The following is an 18,416-nucleotide window of genomic DNA, read 5'->3' as shown; positions in this document are numbered from 1 at the left end:
CAAGGGGAAAGACAAGGACGTTTCTATAAAGGAACTGGACCTGGCTTCTGTAATGGTTGGTCTTCCAGGTATCAAGAGAGCCAGTGGGCTAGAAGATGTGACTTGGCATTATGTCCAGTAAAACCTGCAAATCTCCCTAGTCAAAAAAAACAATCACTAGATGCCCAGAAGCATGCTTTCTACTTTCCAGCCTATCCTAAACCATCCTGCCCATGAAAGCAAGTCAGCTGACAACACTATACATTTTTCCTCTTCCATCTATCAAGTAATGGTAGGATTTTTCCCTGAATATGGAATCTCCATTTCTTCATTCCTTATAATTTTTATTCCCACTTACACTAAAATAAAAATAAAAATCTCTTTTAGGAAGATAATACTAATATCATCCCAGTGATTAATCAAGAAGTGACAGGTTAGGAGCAGTTTAAACCAATATGCAGATTTCACTGAAAAGTTATTAAAACAGTTGCTATAGTTTACCAGTTGCTACAGTTTAACATACCAATGGCAGGTCCGCCTTGTTTATTCTCCTCCAAAATGGCTGCAAGGTCTTTGTGCTTCAGTTTAGGTTGACGGCTGGCTGGCTGTTCCTGCTCTGGACTTTTTACCTTCAAAAGCTGGTTAGCCTTCTTAATTTTTTGGCTGTATTGCCTTGCCATCAAAAAGACCCTGTTTTTTGTTTTGTCCACAACATCTAATTCATTGTCAGTGCTTTCTGTATGTGCATTGGATAGAATACTATTTGCAAATTCATAAGGGCTATCCATGAAAGGCAGCTCACTGCAGAAGGAAGATCTGCTTAGGCTCATAAATGAACTCTCTTTACATGGTGATGTTTCTTCACATTTGACGTTTGCTTTGTGCTTCAAAGTCTTAGGGAAAACAGGGGTTTCAGGCAGGGAGAGGGTAGAAAGAGAATATTCCACATCCTTACTCAATTCAGGTGTACTTCCCACATGCAGCCTTTCCTGTATGTCATCTTTGCAAACAGGAAAGGCTGCAAGGAGGCGGTCTCTTGTCTTTTCTTCATTTTTCTTGATATAATTCTCCAGATCATTCCAAATTTCATCTACTTCCTCTGAAAGTTTATCTGCTACAGACTTGTGAGAGTGTGAATCAGAGTTGGAGGAACTATCTACTAAGCTCAAATAATCATTATCTAATGGAACATGATGGTAAGGACTTTCATCTTCACTGAATTGAAGACTCTCTTCAGAAACAAACTGCCGTAGACTATCACAACAAGCAAAATCTGTTTCCAGGCCCAAAAAACTCCTCCTTTTAGAGCATTTAAGGCGGTCACATTTAAAAGTCAACAGTGGTGGATCTGGAAGCACTATGGTGTCATAGATGTTATCCTCAACAATCCTGAGCTCATCTGAACTTGAAGTAGGTGCCTCTCTCCTGTGTAGGCTCTCATCTCTAGTTTCAAAAATAGAGGTCCTATTTTGATCTGCCTGCCTCTTTTTGGAAGTCAATTCCAAACTAATTTTGTTTTGACTCTCATACAGAGAGTCTCTAGCAGATCTTTGGGGACCACGATCAGACTCTTCCCTCCTTGTGAGACCCATCAGTTTTAAATCTTCATAGCTTATGTTATCATAGACATGTTCTATATCATCAATGGTCAGCTCTTCTGAATATTCTGGATAAGCATTCATGCCAGTTCTAGAACCACTTTTTACCTCCCTTCGAGAACTGTGCTGGCTAAGTTCACTGGCTCTGTACCTTGCACCATTTGGGCCAATATTACTTTCACCAGCACTACTGGCTCGTCTAACAATTTTGTGATGATTGGAACTGGCAGCATCATTCTGATGAACTAGTCCCAAATGCCAGCTGCATGGGCGACCAGAAGTGCCCCTCTCTTCACAGACAGTTGAACTTGAGTTGGATGTAGATACTGATGGTACAAACATCTGATAATCATCTTCATCTTCATCATTTTCATGATGCGCTCGTCTGCTGGGGAATAAAGCTTGTCGAATTTGATGATCTGTCCAGATGTTTCTGGCCGTTGTACCTCCCCCCAGGATATTCATGATTAGCGAACTGTTCTGTGGTGTGCTGAACTGCCTAGATGACTGCCTGGCAGAACAAGAAAATGGAAGATCTGTATTCAACTGGGTTGATTCTTCATCTGAAGGGTCCTTGGAGCTCTGTGGAAATTTGAAACAGTGCAATATTATTAGTTTATTTTTAAAACTGATTAGGAATTTCTGCTATTCTGAGGGCTATAACACTGACCCACAAGCTCTGCAATGTGGAACTCGGTGGTGACATGTGATAGCATTAGTTTCCATTGCTGCAGACCACTTATTACTCTTCTCACCCTGAGGCCAGATTTGTGTGGCTCCTAGTCCTTGCTACTGCTCAGAAGCTGAACCTATACAGCATTCCTCTACCCACTGGGCATATTAGAAATTGATGGGTGACTGCAAATAACTCTGCAAGTTCTTTTTTTGGAAGACTAGGAGCTGGACACTTGGAATGGACAGTACAAATTTAACAGGGATTAGCTTACTTTTAAAAATCTGCTAGCCAGAGATGGAGTGAGAGCCATGTCAGGTCAAAAAAACCAGTCTTGACCCAGTAGAATCAACACCAGTTTTGGGAATATACTGTGTTCTCCTTTCCCTGGGACTCTGCAATCAACATAGCCACTCGCAACATGTACTATAAAAAAGGAAGGCACAAGTAGCTCATCTACATGACTTTAACTCTTTCTTACTGCTAAATAGCTTTGCTCTTCCTTCTCATAAAGCTGGCACAAACCTCCATTTTCGTTGCCTTAAAGTACTTATCCAAACAAAAGAGGATATCTCCACTGCATCCTTACCACTTAAAACAATCCTAATATCTACATTTTTAAAATAGTGAATCTGAAGTTTTGAATCATTACTACTTGTTTTAGAACATTGTCCTCTACCAGAAAGAAACCATTTCCTTCTTCCATTTTCATCTTGTTCCCTAGCCTACACTATATCTTGGGAAATGCAGATAAATCTACATCTAGTTTGTAGGGTATGTTCCTGAATGTGGTTAGCTAGGTAGATATAGATTAGATACATTTTCAGAATCACTGTTGATCCATTACAGAAGGAAAGCTATTTTTTTCTTATATGCTTTGATAATTTTATTTACAGCTTTGCATTGGATTCCTTCCAATCTATCAATTAATTAATTCTCATGACAAATGTGAAACTTAAGGGGCTGGATACCTAAGGGTGCATAGGCTTGATTCTTCATGTTATGGAACATGCAGAGATGCAGGTACCTTTAACTCCCATTAATTTTAACAGTACTAACCTCCTGCTTGAGAAATTAAACATGTGCTTAAGTGTTTTGCTGAATCAGGCCTTTGATAGAAATTTAGGACATTCAATACTTTGCAAGATTAAATCCCAAGAAAGAAAATGCAACATTATTTGCTTAGTGCTTCTCTTCTCATTAGTGTAACATGGTGCTATGCAATAGCATCAGATCACTGGTAATAATCATTATCATGGAAAGAAGTTTGTGCATTAAATGTTTGGTAAATAGTTACTTAATTTAAAGTAAAATGATATGATTATCTTGATTATTTTAAAATGATCATGTGAGAGACTAGTGCAAACTACGAAGCAGCTGTGTAATGTGTAGCAAATGATTTTGGATGCTAACTTTATTACAATGATTGCACAAACTAAGGCTAAATAAAGGTTCATATGTTCTGGAATAGTTGAAGAGACATGGATGGTTTCAAATGATAGTTGAATACCCACCCACGTCTCCAACAATTCCAGAATATATGGTTTCAAAACAAATGAACCTTTATTTAGTCTTACTGTACAGTATACGAATATTGTAATAAAGTTAGTATCCTAAATAATATGCAAACACAATTGCTTCTTAGATTGCACTAGTTTCTTACATGATTTTAAAGTTATAATTAAACACCTTTTGATTATTTTCAAGGATTTTTTCTAGCTTTCTTTTTAAGTTTATTTAAATATCAATGAAAAAATTCTTGAGCATAGTTATTATTATGTGATTTTATTTATATCTGCATCTGTGCATCTAGAAGATACACACAAACAGGTCTGTGATATGAAAGGATATGTAAGAAAAAGAGGAGAGAGAGGGAGATAAAAAGGGAGACAGAGAATTTTAGTTTTAAATACCTGGACTGCACATTTGTTGAGATTGACACTTCTTCGTTTTTCAACATTTTCAGCAGCTTGGCTATTGAGTCTTTTTCTACCTCCCTTTGGTTTTTGCTGTGAATTTTGTTGTGTGCCCTGTGAATAAAAAAGAACAGGTATACTATATTCTATAGTCCTTTGAACAGCAATGTTGGTGAAAATTACTAGGTTCTGGAAAGCTGTGTCCCAGGTCCAGTTTTCACAATACAAAAAGAATGGGAAAATACTTGAGAGAGTTCAAAAGAGGGTTTAAATTCAGATCCTTCTTTTCTAAGGCTGCAACAGAGAACCATTGATGTATAAACAAAACACTTGTATTTTTGGATGTTACTATCGTATAGTGGGGAGCCATCCCATAGCTCAACAAACTACACCTGCACACACCAACTTAAATGGCTACTACTTACATTTTACAATTTTTGTGGGTAAATTCAAATCACCTACTATAAAGTCAAACAAACCAAAGAGGTTACCTGTTCAGACTCTTCCTCGTCATCAGCATCTATCTGATCTGTAGCACATATTTGGAGACTCTCATCTTGATCACTGCTGTAAGCTTGTTCAATGGGCTCTTGAAACTGATTTGCTAGCCCACTGTGGTCTAATGACACTTTTTTTCTAGAACTGAGCAGAGTTTCATTTGATCCTGGTTTGGCAGCCTGAGAAAGCAGGGCTCCTTCAATACTGATCCGCTTTAAAAAAAAAAAAAAGCATTAATATTTTATGTATACTTTAATATGTCACAATTATCACTAATTTATGCTTTAAGATTAAAAAAACACAAATGCAACATTCCCAAATGCATCACAGCTTTGGTCTGCATGTAGTTGGCTGTACTTAAGTAAAGCAGAAATGTAAATGGATTGATAAATCTTTCTAAGATTATCTCAGATGATATACTGAAAAATGACCACGGGGAGAAAAAGGAATTGGGGGAGAGACTCAATGGTTTAAATGTTTTAATGCCAGATAAAATGTGCACTACTTGGGAATAAAACTATTTCCAAAGTACCAGCTATGAAAACTTGGCCTAGAATCTAGTGCTCAAGGAATGCATCCAGACAAGCACACACATGGGGTATGCAGCACCGCAGACCCATCTGCAGCATTGCACACCACATGCGCTGCACATGCAGGTGTTCCCCACACTGCTAGTTTGCTGCACCGGGGAGGGGGGGGGACTGGGTTACCATTGGGAGATCCCGGTGTCAAAAGACCCTGCACCTAAAAAAAAATGGGGTGGTGCGCTTGGCAGCAGTGCGCACTGCCCAAAACCAGAGCCTAGCCAGAAGAAGCCATACTATGGCTGCTGATCAGGCTCCCTGCTGTAGGACTGCTGTGACTGCAGCCCCTGGAGGCCTCTAGGACCTCAGGTAAGGCTGCTGGAGCCAGTCCAGGTGCTGGTCCCAGCATCCCACTACCCTACTAGGGCAATTTGCCATGCTCCAGAGCGTGCGTGCATGGGGGGTTCCCTGAAGACAAGTAGCATGTGCCGCTGCTCTTTGTCCCCAGGGAAACACACATTCCCACTCACGGGGACACATCCAAGAACTCTTCTCTCAGGTACAAGAGGAACTTTATTAAAAAAGAAAAGATACAAGCTAGAAGAGAGTCTATCTTACTGTTCCATAGCTTTACTGAATCTGCTAGACCAATAAAAATAATAGTAATAAAAGACTCTAATAGTAATGATGAGATTATAAATTGCATATTAGGAATAGAAATTTTGCATAACATATTTTATGATCTAAACATATATTTAAAAGTACTTTTGTAATATCATAAAAGCTAGCTAGGAAAAAGTGCATCAACCAATTTTTTTATCAGCTATTACTGAAATAAAGTTTGTTGTACTTTGTAATGATACTGGGTACACTATAACATGTTTTGTCCTTCTTTTAAAAATGGCATACAATTCTGAAGGTTTGCATACTTAAATATTTTGGATTCAAACAAAGCAACAGGTTATGGGATCTACTGAAATATGAAATACAGACATGTCTTACCTTCTGCATATCTGAATTTATTACTGAAAAGAAATAAAAATATGTACTTCATTATTAGTAAGTAATCATGGCAGTATCTGTCTGTACCATTGTATGTATTACATTAATATTTCAATCACAAACCACATTTTCTAAGATTTACGACTCAGTTTTTTCTTGCTGAAACCTTATTTTCCCAGAAAGATTTAAATAGGTGGTAATGACAGTAAGACATTAATTTTATGAAAGATTCTATCTTGCTCTTTTAAATACTTATGAAATGGAATAACTTTATGTATGGGAATAGTCCAGATAAGACTACTAAAGTAGTACTTGAAAAGAGCTTGCAGGATCATAGCCTACACATGGAAATTCAGAAGTAAAAAATTAATTTAATCTGTTTTCTCTGTGCTGCAGATTTTTAAAGGTGGTGCTTGAGGCTACACTCTTTGGGCAAACTATTCAGCTGACATAAAATCATTACAACTCTACTAACTTCACTAGAGCTATATCACTTAATATCACCTGATGATCCACTCCTACCTGTATCATGAACTGCATGTACAGTGGGAACAATCATGAACAGAATTTTAGCCCAGACTTGAATTTTAAGTCAGGCTGCCTCATCTAATTTGCTTGATGGGTTAATATTGATTTAATGCTACAATTAATAGTAGGACACGTTCTTTGGGTAAATGTGATATCTTTTATTAGACCAACTAACTACTTAGAAAAATTATTCTTTACAAGCTTCTTTCAGGCACAAACTTCCTTCTTCAGCCTCCTGGTGTTTGTGTGCTCTCTTGTGTGAAATAGAAGCTTAAGCCCATATGCAAAATGAAGATTTGTGAAAATGCAAATAGATGGCAAAGAAGATTTTACCAGCTACATTTTATCACTGGTTAAAATTGCCCTCTTCCTCCTCCCCAACTACCCGTCTTGCACCTATTAACTCCCATCCCCTCTGATCTTCCCTGCCACACATTTGCATTTTCACAGGCCTGCATTTGGCATATTGGCTTAAGCTTCTATTCACCCAGGAGAGTACACAAACACCAGAAAACTCTCCTTAGGTCTGAAGAAGGGTGTTTGTGCCCGAAAGCTTGTAAAGAACAATTTTTCCAACTATTTAGTTGGTCTAATAAAAGATATCACATTTACCCAAAGAACCTTATCTGCCTACGTCCTTAGACCAACATGGCTATAACCAACACACCCAAAAGAGTTAATAAAAGCGGCTTCAGTTGCAATATAACTTACCACTTGACTTCATAACTTTATGGACTCTGGATGAAGGTTCTGAAAAAGAGAAACAAGTATGTAATAATAATCACTGGCATCTTGACCAATGTTTTAAAAACAGAAGCCAAAATGTATACTCCTGAATTTAGGCATCTTGTTCAGAATAGTGAGATTTAGCTGCCTTTAGAAAAAGCACCCTCTAAAAAAATATTTTGATTTTCTTAAGGGCCAAGCCCACAGCAGCTCTGATTATAAATATTTATTTTGATGGCATTTGTAGCTTTATGTTGACTGAAAATAGAAACAGATGAATGTTACAAACATGAACATTCAGTCTATATTTTACTTCGTCTCTTTTAGATGCACAATAGTATCAATGTTATATAATCATTTTGTATTTACAGATAATACTTGAAAGACACTTGAAAACCCAAGGACTTTATTGTTTATCAGTGCCAAAAGTTGGTTTATATTAAAACCATTACCATCAAGCACTCTTAAGCTCTACTTACAGCATTTATTAACTAATGTAAATTTAAAGCATTTAGTGTAAACTACAACTGCATAATGAAAATGTGGAATGTAAAGGCATCCAAATGATATAAACATTTTATTTATTGCAAGAAAATTCAGGAAAGGTTATTAGCGCTAAAGAAAATCTTACTATTCCAATCACTATGTGTTGAATTTCTAGTTTCCAGAAGGTTGTAGTAAGTAAGTAGACGTAATCTGGTTTAAGATAGCAAATTCAATCAAATCTGGATTGAACCAGATTTCCAAGGTATCAATTTTAATAGTTGTTTTTTTAAATAAGAAGCATGTCATAGCTGTACAAAAATAACACAGGCAAGCCAGTATACAAATTATCCTTTATCCATCAAAACACAAACTGTTTTAACATGCACCATTTGGATTTTAGGCTAATGTAATAAAACACAAATTGTTAAAAGAGGTCTGTATTGTTTCTCTACCTAAATCCAATCCCTCTCTGAACAAAAATATCCTCATTATTTCTTACTTGCCCATACTTCTGGGGGTGTGATCCTGGCTTTCTGTGATAAAAAAATCACAAATTCTCTGATAAAAAATTGCAAATTCTCTGATAAAAATCTGTGGTTAAAATTAAATGCCCAACACAGCCCTGCTGGTGTCCCTCACTCCCACCTCCAGCCCTGCTTGTTACCCTTGCCCCCCAGCCACAGCCTCTGCCCCCCAGCCCTGCTGCAGGGGGCCCCCAGCTGCCAGGGCTATGGGGCCAGGGACCCAGGTCCGCAGCCCCTTGCCCCCAACAGAAGGCAGTGGCTGCTACAGCAGGAGCACAAGCCGGCTCCCCCTCTGCTGCTGCCTGCTGCAGGCTTGGGTGAGGCCAGCTCCCAGTGGCAGCAAGCACTCCTGGGGGATGGGGGGGGATCCATGCCCCCCAGATCTGTGTGGAGGGTGGGGGCAGGGTGGGTGTGCACTGCCCCTGTGCACACAGAGGAAGTGTGGCCAGGGCAGCATAGAGCTTGCAGCAGCAGGCAGCTTTTGTGCGTGGCCCCGCTGTGCCAGTCACACATGCTCCGCTCTGGAGAGCCTGGGGGAGGGCAGCAGGGCAGGGAGCACAGCATTTGCAACCCAGGGTTTGCAGCTGGCTGGGCAGTTCGGCTGGGGGAGAGTTTGCAGCCTGCCTGCTCCTGGCCAAACAGCTCTTGTAGGCTGGAACTCAGCCAACCTGCACAGCTCTTTGCAAAAAGTGGAAATCCTTTGGTTTCTCTTCTAAAAGGGAAAATCTGTGTTTTCTCTGATAAAAATGGGAAATCCATGGTTTTCTCTGTTTTTCCGTGGGAAACAGAAAACCAGGATCCCTGGTGATAACACATACACTAAAAATTTTTTCTAGTTAACTCTGAACTAATTTTGCCTGTCCTGCGGGGGGACTGTAGGAAGGGACTGGAAGACTATAAGAGCCAAAATGATTTTGCTTCCATCTTTACAGCAAAGTAGGCAGGTCCCAGGGGTAGTGGAACCAGCAGTGGGACAGGGGGCATGAGCCCTGGGAGTGATTAAGAGGAGAGGGAGTGCCAGATCAGAGGCAGAGGGGCACTAGAAAGGATGCAGCTATGCTGCTATTCTGGCAACAACCAGCTCCAGCTGTATAGAAAGGGGAATGTGCCAGGCGATGAAGGCAGGAGGGTGCCCTCTGCCATTAAATTAAGATTTTTCCTGTAGCTGCTGGGATCCTAGACCTGCCTCTGCTCTGCCCACTGGTTTCTTCCACCTCTCCATGCAGCCAGAGCCTGAAACTTCCAGGGCCCTAGAGCTCCCCTAGCTTCACCCCCTTGGTTCTGCGCACCAGCCAGAGCCTGTAGCTGCCCAGAGCATAAACCCTCACAGGTACGTCTTGGGATTATAGTGTGAGCTCAAGGGTAGCTCAGGTTTTGACCCGCACCTCCAGCCATGCAAACAAGCAGTCTCAAATCACCAACAAGCACATGTCTGAGGACTGGCTCTGTGGATGCAGTAGGGGGCTCAAGAAAAAATACAGATAGGAGTGCACATTAAAACTGTACACATTAAGACTGCGGTGCAGGTTCAGCCTATGTAAAATGTACAAGGTCACTCTGGTACAGGCAAAATAACCCAAGACTGCTGATGCCTGATCTTGTGCTGCATAAAGCCATAGAACTTGTTCCTCCCTGACCCCTAAAAGCACATTAAAGTAGGCTGATAGATAGCTTGTATGGAGAAAAAGAGTTCCTAGTGCTTGTGTAAGCACATACATTTTCCAATTCCACTATTGAAACGGCAAATTGATAATGCCAGTCAGAATTATCCAATGGAATGTTTTTGCACTGGAAGATGCTAATTTGAGGACACTGACCCACTCCATGAGAACATGCTGATTTTAAGGAACATTTCAGCAGAGCACTGGCAGGTTTCCAATAGGGCCCTGCCTACCAAACAGGTTCTGAAACCTGCCAGGTTTTCTGCTAGTATTCTCACCTTGAGCTTGGGGAGTCTGACTAGAACCCCATCTCCTGAACTCCCAGGCAACCCTGAGTCCCAGGCTCTGGTACAGCATGCCCAGGAGGGAAGCTATATCACCCAGGATTTTCTTCTTCCCCAATAAACAACTTGGCAAGCTTCCCAGATCCCTCACTGCCTCTGAAAAACAGTCCAGATATTCCTCATCTTCCCCTTGGCATCTGCCTAGGAGTTCCCCCTTGTCCCTTCTTCCTCTTTTACCCCAGGAACAGCATCAGCATCAGTCCCAGTAGAGAGGGAGACATCATGATGGTTAAGCACTAGAACAAACTATCTAGAGAGGTTGTGGAAACTCCATCGCTGCAAGGTTTTAGGGAAACTGGTCAGAGAAACACTTGAATGAGATGTTCTGGACAGGGATGATCTTGGCTTGAGTAATGGGGGTGGACTAGATGACTTCCCGATTTCCCTTCCAGCTCTACTTTTCTAGGATTTTATCACATTTTCTGGCCAGGTCTACTGATCACACTATTTTACTTCCATGTGGAGAATCTTAGACTAGCAATAAAGACAAATGAACAAAATTCTGGCAAGTAAGCGGCTTCTATCATTAAAGCAGCAAATTAGTGGAGGTAGTTTTCTTTTCACATGAAACCTCTTTCAGTAACTTACTCCCTGCCTTTCTTCTAACCCCATGCATCACTTGAAACCAATGTTTACACATTTTTCTTTCATTGTCTTTTGTCAGCAGAGCTTTTTAATCACCTGACTTCCTTCTCACTCTCCGTGGAGTGATGCCTTCCTTAAAAGGATAGGTTGCTTTCATTTCTCCCTCTGGACTGTAATGGAATCCTGGATGATCTGTAAAATAATTACGTCAATAAAATCAAGTGTTAATAAAAACACTGTGATTCAGTGTTATGTGATTCACTTGTAGGATTGACTTATAGGACTAGGAGATGTGCCATGTGATTCACTTATAGGACAAGAAGATGAAGACCTACCCACAGAGAGCTCAGGGGCCACATCAGAAGATCATCCAAGCATGACTTTTTCCCCAATCCTGGCCTAGCACACGCATGCACACACCATTCAAAAATAGTTGGGAAAGAGGATTCAGGGAAAAGGGAGATCCTGTCAGATTCCCCTTATGAAGTTTTCTTGTGGTTAATTCTTTGGGTGTGGTTGCCTCCTATAGAACAGCCTACAGAAATCAGACCCACCTCAAGATCTTTCTAGACCAGGGGTGGGCAATTATTTCAGGCAGAGGGCCACTTACTGAGTTTTGGCAAGCCATCGAGGGCCGCATGACAGGCATCCAGGGGCAGATAAATATTAATTTTCTAAATTTTTTAGGGGCCCCGCAGACTGGATAGAATGGCCTGGCAGGCCACATTCGGCCCTTGAGCTGCATTTTGCCCACCCCCATTCTAGGCTGTAAGAGGGAATGGGCCATGCCTATGGTGACTCTGGGACTAGCTTCCAGGCAGCCATGCCACCAGAGGCTCCTTAGTAGTCAGGTAGTCTAGGATTCTTGTCAATATGGGTTAGCAGAATGAAAACATTAATGGAAGTGTCAATGGAGCATCAAGCTATATGTGTTTATTCCCTGAAGTTTTTCAATAGTTTCTAGGCAGAAGGAGATAATATTGCAGAGGTCACTGACCTCCTGTATCCTACCTTTCTTCGAGAGTAGGAAGGGGACAAGACTGTCCCCTCCATTCATCTTACTAGGAACCATTTCATGTTAGCTGCTGAGTGGTCTCGCCTCCTACTGACCTCCACAGGACCAAGCCTTATATTTATTTTTTCAGCTACTTCATACTAATATAAACATTGTTCTCTTTCATTCTGGATAAAGCCCACAGAGTAGACAAGCAAAGTGGAGAGACTGAACAAATTTTATGGCAAAAGAGAAAAACTTACGTATGGCATCCATCTCTAAAATTGCCTGCTTGGCCTGAAAAAGACAAATTGTGCATTAACAGGTTAAAATATACAAGCATACTAAACAATGTAATTTGGCACTGAACAGCAGTTCAAAAAATCTAAATTGTTTCTATCTAAGAAGCACTGTACTTTACACATAGCATAGACTATTTCACACAACATGACTTACATACCTGAACTGGCATTTTATTCTATCAAATTTAATATCGTTCATTTTCAAAGAAGTAACAACTGTGTACTGTACAGCTCCTGCTCTATTTTGCCCGGCCACCTGCCATTCCAACACGGCAAAGGGAGCAGTGACTTGTCTACATTTAATTAACTGGGAATTGTATCTATGTCAGTGTTGGTTTCAGGGAATTTCCAGGTTTAGAGTTGGCATAGCCCTCCGCACCAGTGCTACAACAGTCCCCAGTAGAGGAACATGATGAAAAAATGCTGAATTTTGACAGACAGGATGGGTGGAAATTAGGTTTTGCCTAATTCTGCCAAGACTGACACAAAACTCACCTCAACATCATGGAACCAAACCTCATAATCTCACAGCCCTGCCTCCTATGACTACCTTTGCTATGCACAGAATATTTTAAATATATGTACAACTGAATGCAAACACTTTCTAGCTACTCTGAAATTACAATAACAAGATCAAAGAGATAATTTGGAAATCCGCTCATTTTACAGGTGAAAAAAATAGTAGTGTGCCATGAAAAAAGCAAAGCAGATCCCCAAAAAGGAAGGCAGCGTGAGGAAGAGGAGTGGGAGTGGTGAAGGTAAGTGCGAGGGGAGAGGTTTCTTATACCTAGATATGAATGGAGGTTGGGAAGCATGGTTTGGATCAGACAGAGAGTCTGCTTTTAAGGCAGGGAAACAGGGTGAGGGGGCAGAGTTCACAAATTTGCAGTGTTGTTTGGGGTTTACTGTTATTTCTTACCTATAGGTTATTTGTCATTTATTGTAACTTACTCTTAGTCTTTCTGGATAGGACTAAACATCAGCAGCAGCAACAACAACATAGCTTAGAAGTCCAAAAAAACCAAAATAGCTTATAATGTTTGCATCTGTAAAGGTGTAGTTAACCTATTTTCCACTAGGTGTCAGACATGTCCTACTGCTAAATATGAAACGTGGGGTGGATGGAAGCAGGACATTTACACAATGTGGTAGTTACTACTCCTGTTAAAGCATGTGCAGACAACACAACTTCAATAGCATAGGAACGCGGCTGGGTGTCCAGGGTGGCTGCCACACACAGGGGCAACAGTGATTTCTGGTTGCTGCTGCCACCACGACTGCAACTGAGCAGCTGTGGCAAAAGCCGTCTTTTTTCACCCCCATTTCCATCCACTCCAGAGGCAGTTGCCCCCATCTTCCCACTCTACGTACACTGCTGCACAGCATATTTACTTAATTTGACTTTTCTCTTTTGGCATAGGTTTAAATGATTTCTCACAGGGTGATCAAGAGTTTCTCTTTGTCGTACAAGCAACATATAATATGTGAATGTAAAATATTGCAATTAATTAATCCATTAATGAGAACTAAAGATCTAAGTAGCATCTTGGTATGAAATTGGAGTTCACTCACCAGCATCTTTTTACAACTTGTTAAACAACGGTGAGTAGAATTTATTCTTAATGGTCAATTTTAAGATAAATTTCATACATTAATGAAGTTATTCCCCCTTTCCGTTCAAATTCTCTATGTTGTCAGCAGGAAAAAAATGCCCACAGAATTATAATTACTACTGTTATTGAAAACATAGTATTTTTTTCCAGGTTCTAGCTTTACAATTAATATGGCCTTGTATTTGCCTGCTAAATTCTATATACCACAAGGACCACACTTTTGGTTATTACAGGCATAATTTAAGAGCATCGTTATGCAGGAGAAAGCCAGAAGCATAGAGTAAAATCCTGCCTTTAGTGCGGTCAATGGGAGTTTTGTCAATGGCTTCAGGGGACCAAGATTTCAACCAGTGTGACTAATTACTGAGAAATGCAGTAAATCATATTGCAAACCACCACCTCGAGTTATAAAAGAGGGTTTATAAATCAAGGGAAAGAGCCAGCTTTGTGCATTGCCTAGACATAGCAGATATGGGCATGACATCACTGACAGCTGTTCTGAAACTTAGCTTTGTGTCCCATTTTCTGTGTTACAATGTTTGTAATATCACAGATATGGACAAAGCCCACAGCTGTTTTACTCAGTCCTTGTCAACATCTGACAGTTCCAGAAACCAGCTGCTGTCAAGGCAGCTGCACTGAGGCAACCCTTAAAGGCAGAAGTGCATGGTGCTGGTGTAAAAGTGACATACACCAGTCCAACTTACCTCAGACTACATTTACACTGCGATCTAGGTGTGACTGCGGTATGTTGCCAGCATGTTTCTTGTTGCATGGGAGCCCTAGCATCATGGGTGTCAACTGCTAAGTACCAGGAGTCCTGGGTAGGCTGGTGTACCTTCCCTGCCATTGCTGAGGTACCCTCTGTTTCCAGTCAGGGTAAGTGACACAGCTGCAAGTTACCTTGCATGGGTATAGTGACATTGATGTAAGTACAAAAAGGGCAAAAGGTCAGCGCAGATAACCCAATGCAATACTTCGTTTCTTTTGCCAAGTCCAGCTGCTACTTTTACTGGAGCCATTCCTCTTCAATGTTGTGAATCTTTTAAAAAAATTGACCTAGAAATCAACATATTAATTATTCATGTTTAATGATTAATGAGGGGTATTGGGGTATAAAAGCTGCTTCCAAATTGCCATGTAGCCTTTTACTGCTAATAAAAATGCTTTAAATAATACAAATGCTTAGGTTAGAGATTCTATTTATTTATTACCTTAGCAGGTATTTTAGCTGGGTGATTTTCCAGAATCAATCTCTTCAAGTGAAGGATCCAAAGTCGTTTATCTTGTTGCGATTTTGCCTGTTACAAAATTTTGAGATAGTCAGCTAATTTATTTCTGTAGCCACTCAGCACTTATAGTCATCCATGGAATACGTATGGCCAAAAGTGACTCACTTTTACTACTGGCTATAAAATAAAGGGGACTCGATTACTTTTATTTGCGGCCTTGAAAGAAATAGCAAGATAATTTTCAGAGCATGGAGATTACTTTCATACCTGCACGGTGTGCTGCATCTTGGGATTTTTATAGTGGAAGACACTGAAGCTGAGCGGTTCCTTTGGTATAACTTCGACAAGCATGAGATTGCCACACTACAGCAGAGAAAGAAAGTGGTGAATGAGAGGAGAGCTAAACCATAGTCTGAAATGTGTTTAGTCAGCATATTGCAACTGAAGCCATGACATACCAATATGTGAGCCTTATATGTATACATTTCTTCTCTCTTCTTTGTAATAAGCAGCAGTTTGTCAAACAGGAACAAAGTGCGCTCATTTTTTGCGCGCTGAATGCGGAATGTTCCTTCCAAAACCAGCTCCCCATAACTAGTGAGGTCTGGCCCTTTCCAGTTAGTGAGTAAACTCTGTATCTCCTGCAATAAATAAAAAACAGAATCACATTCAAAACAATATTTTAGTGAAAAGTTTCAAATTCAAAGTACAATATTGTATATTGAGTCCACTAGAACTGTTCTCTGATGATCAGTGTGTAACAGTGTACAGCTAATTCCTATGCAATGGCTGTTTATGGGCTCATGTTTAGTAGCCTTTGTAGTGGATGACAGTTTTTCATATCGTACAAACATCATGATGATCTCTAACTAGTGCTTATGTCAGTAATGACAGTGGAATAGCACAAGTACTGAACTATACCTTCACCCCAACACTTAGTCCTATTTTGGGCTAAACACTTTGTCAGTTTTGCTGCTACACTGCAGCCTCACTCAACCTAAGGAAAACTATAACATTTCCATTTCAAGTACAGTCAGTCTAGTACCTTTTGTTGGGACCAAACATGTCAACAAGTGTTTTAAATGTTTTCTTTTACTCCAATCTCGGATTTTAGTCACCTTACTCTCTCTCTGACCTCATAAACCCTTCTTCCTCTACCCACATCAATGCCCAAATTCTCTTAACATATGTTTCCCCTTGGTTGTTACTGGTGATGGACCTAAGAAATGTCAGATACATGCAACCTGGAGAATAGAAAGTTCACAAAAATGAATGCCAAAATATATGTTGTCTCTAAATCCATGCTTGAAATAATCCAACTTTGTTGATTAGGGCATAATGCAAAAGGCATCTCTCTCAAAGGGTTTTCAGGAATGGGTTGAGGTTTACTTCAAGAGGATGAAAGGTCTGGGGTGTGTACTGCACATAGCACACAGGGCCAATATGGAGCATGTGCTAAATGTGGCATATGTCAGACTGGCACTGGATCCTGGCTCTGGCACGCAGAGCTGGTCTATGAGCCCAATCCAGACCAGCCCCAGATCCAGCACACAGGGATAGTTTGGTGACAGTGTTGCATGCAGTGCATGTCCCAGATTAGCCCACATTGTGTGTGGCATGTACCAGCCCCAGCCTCCTGCAGTATGTGGTGCGCAGGGCCAATTCAAGACATAAGCCGCATGTGACGCCCATGCAACACAGGCCCCGTGCACTGGATCCAGCATGCCCCCAAGCTGTGGGCCCAATCCAGACTAACTCTGGATCCAGGGTGCAGGGCTGGTCTGGCACAGGCACTGCATGCAGCACGCACCTTAGACTGGCCCTACACACTGCATGCAGCAAGCACTGGCTCCAGCCCCTGCGCTGTGTACAGCCTGCCTCAGACAGGCTCCATGTTGGGCATGCAGGGCTGGGGTCAGCACGTGTTTTATGTGGCACATCGGTTCACAACCCACAGACAGTACAGTAAGCCAGATGATAGGGCACTGTGTGCCAGGTCCAGCCCATGAGCTGTAATTTTGACATCCCTCATCTAAACCTGGACTATGGATTCTTAACCCATTACCTGTATTAGCTTTTGTGACCCCTATGTCCCTCAGTGAGTCAGCTTGCTTTTTTTCTCTCCTGTCCATCTTGCCTCTTTCAGTAGTGCCCCTCTTTTTCCCTCCTAATTCCCTTCCCTTTGTTTTCTAATCACTGCTTTCTATTTAGAAGCTTTGCTTCCTGCAGGCCTTTTACAGCCTCTAAAGTAAGCCCACTGCTCATGAAAGCTTATGTTATACATCTCAGATTTAGTTAGTTTATAAGGTGCAACTCTATCCTGCCTTCTGTAGTTATTATAAAATAGTCCATTGCTGTATCTATTTTCTCTAATAAACAGACAAGTAGGGTCAGTAGACAAGATGAGTGTGGCTGTGTGGTATGTGGCACCACAAAAAAGTCCTTTTTCAAATATATAGGGAGGATGAAGAAGGCACCGGGAAATGTGGGGCCCCTGCAGGATGTGCTGGGCAATCTGGTGGTTGCGCCAGAGGAGAAGGCAGACCTCTTTAACAAATTATTCACCTCCATTTTCTTGTGCAGGGACCGGGACTCCCCCACCGTGTTTCAAGACGGACTCAAGGGGAATGCCTCAAGACCTAAGGTTGAGGAGGACCGGGTTAGAGTGCTTCTGGAGAGGCTGGATGTGTTCAAGTCAGCAGGTCCAGATGCTCTCCACCCCAGGGTGTTGAGGGAGCTAGCAGGGGTTATTGCTGGGCCCTTGACATGGCTTTACAAGCTCTCGTGGTTCTTGGGCCAGGTGCCAGATGATTGGAAGATAGCCAATGTGGTCCCCATCTTTAAGAAAGGGAGGAGGGAGGACCTGGGCAACTATAGGCCCGTCAGTCTTACCTCAATCCTGGGGAAACTCTTTGAGAAGATCATCAAGGAGCACATCTGTGATGGGCCGGCATTGGGGATGATGCTCAAGGGCAACCAGCACGGTTTCATTAGGGGCAGGTCATGTCAGACCAGACTGATTGCCTTTTATGATCAGGTCACGAAAGCACTGGATGCAAGTGTCGCTGTGGATGTAGTCTTTCTGGACTTCAGCAAGGTCTTTGACACTGTCTCCCACCCCATCCTCATTAAAAAACTAGGTGACTGTGGCATCAATGCCTACACAGTCAGATGGATTGTGAATTGGCTGAAGAGTCATACTCAGAGGGTGATGGTGGAGAGGTCATATTC

The 18,416-nt window shown here is 41.4% G+C and overlaps 1 protein-coding gene across 3 annotated transcripts in view; it reads right to left on the bottom strand.

Annotated features, from left to right (window-relative positions):
* The window catches only part of PLEKHG1 (pleckstrin homology and RhoGEF domain containing G1), a 203,073-nt gene that overhangs the window by 6,831 nt on the left and 177,826 nt on the right, over positions 1 to 18,416 (bottom strand). For all 3 annotated transcript variants that reach the window (XM_014605490.3, XM_019488324.2, XM_019488326.2), the window contains 10 exons: positions 15,644 to 15,826; positions 15,453 to 15,548; positions 15,168 to 15,254; positions 12,302 to 12,335; positions 11,141 to 11,236; positions 7,430 to 7,468; positions 6,191 to 6,213; positions 4,658 to 4,876; positions 4,164 to 4,280; positions 503 to 2,159 (listed from right to left, as the gene is read on the bottom strand). In XM_014605490.3, coding sequence (XP_014460976.1) covers positions 503 to 2,159; positions 4,164 to 4,280; positions 4,658 to 4,876; positions 6,191 to 6,213; positions 7,430 to 7,468; positions 11,141 to 11,236; positions 12,302 to 12,335; positions 15,168 to 15,254; positions 15,453 to 15,548; positions 15,644 to 15,826 — 2,551 coding nt within the window. The remainder of the gene's footprint in view (positions 1 to 502; positions 2,160 to 4,163; positions 4,281 to 4,657; positions 4,877 to 6,190; positions 6,214 to 7,429; positions 7,469 to 11,140; positions 11,237 to 12,301; positions 12,336 to 15,167; positions 15,255 to 15,452; positions 15,549 to 15,643; positions 15,827 to 18,416) is intronic.

Source organism: Alligator mississippiensis, chromosome 1, assembly GCF_030867095.1.
Source record: "Alligator mississippiensis isolate rAllMis1 chromosome 1, rAllMis1, whole genome shotgun sequence".
NCBI lineage: Eukaryota > Metazoa > Chordata > Crocodylia > Alligatoridae > Alligator > Alligator mississippiensis.
The sequence above is the reverse complement of the archived record's forward strand: the minus strand, read 5'-3'. Positions and strand labels throughout refer to the sequence as shown.